The 6,159-nt window shown below is 37.1% G+C and overlaps 1 protein-coding gene across 1 annotated transcript; it reads left to right on the top strand.

Moving 5' to 3' along the window:
• Positions 1–4,492: 4,492 nt before the first annotated feature.
• LOC138441816 (olfactory receptor 2M5-like) lies at positions 4,493–5,431 on the top strand. Its single transcript, XM_069592876.1, has one exon. It carries the CDS (start codon positions 4,493–4,495, stop codon positions 5,429–5,431), a length of 939 nt encoding a protein of 312 aa, XP_069448977.1.
• The last annotated feature ends 728 nt before the right edge of the window (positions 5,432–6,159 follow it).

The raw sequence follows: 6,159 nt of genomic DNA, 5'->3' as shown, positions 1-6,159 counted from the left end.
ACCAATTATCTATCTAGACAACTTAATCCTCCCTCACTTATGGAACCATAGCAATTTCTACATAATTTTGTTATGGTACTGATTGGTCATATCATAATCTCTCTTTTTTTTCATAAATCAATTTCCCCACTTGATCAGATCTTACTGCATTTATTATTTTTCCATTTTAGTTCTCAGCATATAGTACAGCTTTTGTTGATGAAATGAAATATAAATTTAATTAATAGTGTTAAGTCAGTGCCTACTAAGAATAAGATAATTTATGAAAAAGAGGGACAAAAAAGGAGGGAACATAATGAGGACTGAGGCAAAATCCTAGGCTTCCATAGCTTTATTCTCACTGTTAATTGTAAGAGAGTTGGAAAAAATCATTAACAGTGTGACGTAGGTATGATAAGCCAAGGGAGAGAGAGAGAACTGTAATTAACTAATGAAAATATGCTGATATTCACTGTGGAAATAAAGGTAGATTTTGATGCAGAGACAAAACTTAAATCTGACCTTGAAGAAAAGGGAGAATTTAGCTAAGAAGACAAGAAAAAGTGATATTCTACACAAGGGAAATAGGTCTATAGTGAGGGTCCTATGAATAGAAATGAAGGAGAAAATACGAATTGTTAAAAATGAGAAATCAATAACTTCTTAATGGTTGTATGAAATTAATGATTAAAAGTAAAAGAAAAGTACAAGTTGGAACTTAGAGGAAATGATGGTGGTGTTGACAGGAAAACAAACAAAAAATTCAGAGTATGTAGCTAGTGGATAGTTTAAAAAAACACTAATTATATCCTGGAGAGAAGATTCCTCTAAGCCACTACACCTGGGCACCTCAGCCCTTAATGAGCAGTTGGTGGGGCTGAGTCAGGAAGCAGCAATGCTCAGAGTGGCCACTCTACGCTAAATCCCAGGCCAGTGAGGAATTAGGGAGCTTCCAGTCCTGCTTACAACTTACGCTGAGGAGAGACAGCTTATCAAGATATACTCAATTACCTATCTTTTCCTACTGAATAGTTTACTTTTCTTTTTAAATGGTATAATCAGAGTCACTGGGCCAAAGGAATTTTTAATATTTTACACTTTGTAAGATCTTATGACTGAGCACAAATTCAAGGTAAGCATCTTGATAGAGAAACAATCCAATTTTTTCTGATTGTGAAAAATCCATTCCTAATGTTAATTCTACAGTTATTTGTAAATAATATTTGTAGGGTTCAATCTTGTTAAGCAGGTAATTATTAAGGAGTAAGAAAGTGTTATTTAACTATATGACTAGCAAAATTATGTGTCCTTTAGTCATTTATGGATATTATTTCTCAAGTGGACATAGAAATGATGAACCTCTTCCCATACAGTCCAACCAGATAAAATGCTACAAAATGCTCTGAAGTCAATGAAGGATCATAAAAGCAAAACAAAATAATGCTGTTAGGTAGAAAGATGGTTTTTGTCCTGTAAGCTTCTTTTTTGATACAGGAATTAAATCCAGAGTTCTAAGACCTGTATTCCAATCTTGAATTGATAGTGTATCTAACTTATTTCCATGGAAGGCAACATGTCAGATCTAGAGAGAAAAGGTGGAACTTAGCAAATACAGTTCCTTCCATCACAAATTTTATGACTTAAAGGGTAAGATACATATTAACACATGTAACCGCAACAACGAGGAAATATAGGTTTAAATTCAGACTGTGATGAATGGAATTTGGAGTGAGTTTATAATTGAACCTAGCCAAATAGGAAAGCAACACCTGTGCTAGAAATGGGATGATGTGTAACAAGCACTTGCATCACAGAATCCTGCTTTCTTATTTACAAAGTCAGAAAATTTTCAAGGATCTGGCCAGTCTGAAATCTCAGTTTCTCACCATCTGATGACTCTAGATGAACCACAAACAATGCCCTGACTGCACGAAGGCTTCCTTTAAGGCAGGAGAGAATAAGATAAATGTTGACCATTTTTATTATTAAATTTATTTTTTTAAATCTTAAACTGTCCACATCTAAAATCAGGCTAACTCATCAAGACACTCACCCAGGAGAAAGGCCCTGATTAACTGATTTCTTGGTTTGAAGGTGATCAACATGGTATGCTCAAATAAAAGGTGGATATGTAAAGATAGATGTCTCAATCTGGCAGTGCCAACCCACAGAGTTCAGCTAGTTCTTCATAAGAAATGAAGCCTTTTAACGATTGATCAATGGGAGAACAGACTTAGACCATTTTTGTTATCAGAATTCCTGCATTAAAAACTTATCATTATTTTTGATGAACAAATTTAAATCAATATCTAGATGGAAGCAAGGAGTTTAGGTCAAATTGCACAAGATTAGAAATGTATTGTTCAGTTGCTCAGCTGTGTCAGACTCTTTGTGACCCCATGGACTGTAGCATACCCAGCTTCCCTGTCCTTCACCGTCTCCCGAAGCTTGCTCAAACTCATGTCCATTGAGTTGCATACAATGACCTAATGTTTGAGTTCACTGTTTCTGAGAAGGGAATGTTGTGTTAGAGGGGGAAAGACTCTCTGCAAAAAGACTTATTGCAAAAAGTAAAGGAAACCTGGATCTTGTTGTTAATGTTGACACATATACAATGCACACCTGTGAAGAAAGAACTAGCTTAACAGTTTAGAGATGATGATGATGATGATGATGTGTGTGTGTGTGTGTGTGTGTGTGTGCTCACTCAGTCGTGTCAGACTCTTTGTGACCCCATGGACCATAGTCCAACAAGCTCCTCTGTCCATGGAATCTTCCAGGCAAGAATATAGGAGCGAGTTGCCACTTCCTCCTCTAGGGGATCTTTCCTAGCCAGTGATCGAACTGGCATCTCCTGTGTCTCCAGCATTGGCTGGTAGCTTTTTTACCACTGAGCCACCTGAGAAGCCCCTTAGAGACAGTGAAAAGTGAAAGTGAAGTCGCTCAGTCGTGTCCGACTCTTTGCGACCCCACGGACTGTATAGTGTACCAGGCTCCTCCGTCCGTGGGATTCTCCAGGCAAGAGTACTGGAGTGGGTTGCCATTTCCTTCTCCAGGAGATCTTGCCATCTCAGGGATCAAACCCTGGTCTCCCGCATTGCAGGGAGACACTTTACCATCTGAGCCACCAGGGAAGCTCCTTACAGATAGTATTTTCAGTAATTCCATTAACAAATTTGCAGGAAAGTAATAGAATAGGATATTAGAATACCTTATTCTACTACTAGTTATTAATAGGATGGCTTTTAAATCAGTATTTAGTAATTAATTTTAGCAAGTTTTTGTTCTAATGTGTATACCTTTTTCTTTAATCTGTTCAAATGCTTAGACACATCCATTCTTACTTTATAAACATTCTAATGTTAATTGTGCTTACATTAAATTTGGACAATTATGAGGCTTTAATACACTGTTAGAGTCACTTTGATCTCTTTTAGAATTTTAAAAACTATTTTCATGAGTACAACTTGTTTACAATTCTCCCATCCTTATACTGTTTGGTCAGGTTTTTGTAACTAAGCCCTATGAGTCTCAGTAGACATGAGTACAAGTCCTCTTGTAACCCCAGCAGGAGTATGTCTAGGAACTTAAAGGGTTATACAGGTATCAAGGAGAAGGATTGTATACAGCTCAGAGAGTTTTAAAAGAAAAAGTTCCTAAGCCTGAGAGAAAGGAGCCCTAAAATTTCTCTGTGCTGATCATGCACATAAATACTATAACTAAAGTTTTAGGTAATATGAATTTTACAATATCAGGAACCCTGCAAGTTCATGTAGAAATACCTTTTTCCCTTATTGATACTTGGTATGAATTTATTGTATCGAAACCATGTAGACATAATGCATTTATTTGCCAGAGTATAAAGAAGGGTTGATTAGATTAAAAGCTTAAAATAACCTTAAATGTACATACCACAAAACACCTAATGACCAGTTAATTGTATGTTTATAATGCCCAAAGCCAGAAGCTTTGATTAAACGGGAGCATTAAAAATTTTTAAAAATTCTTATATAAATTAAGTTAATACTATTTTTCATGAGCAAATAAAGACTATATGACCTGGAAATAAATGTAAATTATTCCTCAAAAATATTGCTAAGAAAATCATTGAAAAGATAAAAATGGAAATATCATCATTTTCTAAAAACAGCAAAAAACTGAAAATGTGCAGGTGGTGATTGTGATTTCTCAACCCAATAACAAACATTATCATTCTAAAGAAAAAACCGTAATGATCAAAAATTGTTCTTAATATAAGAAAATATATTTCAAACGTTAATGATTACGAGTCACATTTAAAAACTTACACTCTGGTTTCTAAAGTACATTAGATCGTGGTTCAGGGTTACCGAAAAAAAAAAGTTAAGAATTGATACAGATGATCATGGATAAACACTTTTATGCTAATCATTTTTGTTATAAATTATTTTAAACAAACTTTAAAAAACTGTTTCAGCACTGACTTTTTTTAAAAAATAAATCTCCTCCCTTTGTGTTGTCATTGCAGAGAGCCATGTGGGGAGGGAATGAGACAGAACCCACAAATTTCATCCTCCTGGGATTCTTCCCTGAATTTAGATACATCACAGCTTTGGTTTCCATTGTTCTCCTCATCTACATGGCTGCCTTCATTGGCAACACTCTGCTGGTCCTCCTCATTTGGTTGGATTCCCGGCTCCATACCCCCATGTACTTCCTGCTCGGTCAGCTCTCTTTAATGGATTTGACTTTGACCTCTAGCATCATACCCAAGATGGTGGCCAATTTCTTCTCTGGATGGCAAAGCATCTCATTCTTGGCTTGTGGGACTCAAATATTTTTCTCACTGACAGTAGCCATTGGAGAATGCATCCTTATAACTGTCATGTGTTTTGATCGCTATGTGGCTATCTGCAATCCCCTGCGGTACCCTGTCATCATGAGTCCTAGGATGTGCTGGCAGATGGCTGCCATGTCTTGGGCTGGAGGTGCCCTTACTTCCTTTGGCCACACTGCTTTCACCTTACATTTTCACATCTGTAGCCCCAGAGAGATTCCTCACTTCTTCTGTGAAGTCATGGCTGTTCTTAGGATTGTTTGTGAGGACATCTCAGCCTATGAGAAGGCTATAGTGGTGACCAGCATCCTAGTCCTGCTGCTGCCCTTATCTCTCATCTTGTCCTCCTACGTTCTCATCTTCCTTTCTGTACTCCGAATGAACTCCCCAGAAGTCAGGAACAAGACTCTGGCCACTTGCTCCTCTCATCTCTGTGTGGTGGGTCTCTATTTTGGTCCAGGTATGTGCATCTACATGAGGCCTGGTTCTGCCAAGACTCCAAAGTTGAACCAGGGTCTCTTTCTCTTTGGGACTGTCCTTACCCCTCTGCTGAACCCTCTTGCATACAGTCTCAGAAACAAAGAAGTTATATGTTCACTAAAAAAGTTGATGGGGAGGTTTCAGTCCACCAGATAGAGAGCAGAGTTTTCCTTTTAGCTGCAAACAATCTTAGTGGTGCACATGCAAAGACGTGTTTTTTTTTTAAATTAAAATATAATCCCTGTAAGAATTATATTGTATAATTCCTGAAAAAGTCAACCAGTTTTTAAGAGCTGCTTCCCTCAACCTGACTTCATCTGGAAGAAAAAAAATGTTTGATATCCTCCTTTCTCCATCTTGGAATTTCTGTTAAATTGTCGTAGATGATACACTGATGAGGGAAAAGATATTTTGCTCATCAGCCCTCTACACCATTCATACTTGATAGCCTCGTGTACCATAATATTTGCCAAGTTTCTTGTTGTTTCATGAGAGAAAGGTCAATATCTGCACCTGTAGAATGAAGAATATTGTCAAGCACACAGGTGGTGCTCAAAATCATTCACTTGTTAAATTAATGAGCATTATAAAGTTTCCAGTGTTGTTTTGTTCCACCAAACAGGAATGTAGTATCTCTAAATCCTATGGAAATGCAAAGTCTTCAATCCACATCACTGTTTACAGAGTAGTTCTTTGATCATCTGCTTTAGAATTACTTATTGCCTTTATTAATAATATCTATAAAGCTCAGTTCTGTGTCCATCTCAGACCAGCAGAATTAGAATATACTATGTGAGCCTCAGGAATCTGAGTGGAAGACCTTCTTCTGTTGATTCTCTCATGTGACAGTGGGTAGGAGCCACTGATCTACTTAATGATTTAGT

Source organism: Ovis canadensis, chromosome 5 (genome assembly GCF_042477335.2).
Source record: "Ovis canadensis isolate MfBH-ARS-UI-01 breed Bighorn chromosome 5, ARS-UI_OviCan_v2, whole genome shotgun sequence".
NCBI lineage: Eukaryota > Metazoa > Chordata > Mammalia > Artiodactyla > Bovidae > Ovis > Ovis canadensis.
The sequence above is the reverse complement of the archived record's forward strand: the minus strand, read 5'-3'. Positions and strand labels throughout refer to the sequence as shown.

Excerpts from the sequence above, each read along its gene's own strand:
- LOC138441816 (XM_069592876.1), top strand. The coding sequence starts at position 4,493 with ATGTGGGGAGGGAATGAGACAGAACCCACAAATTTCATCCTCCTGGGA.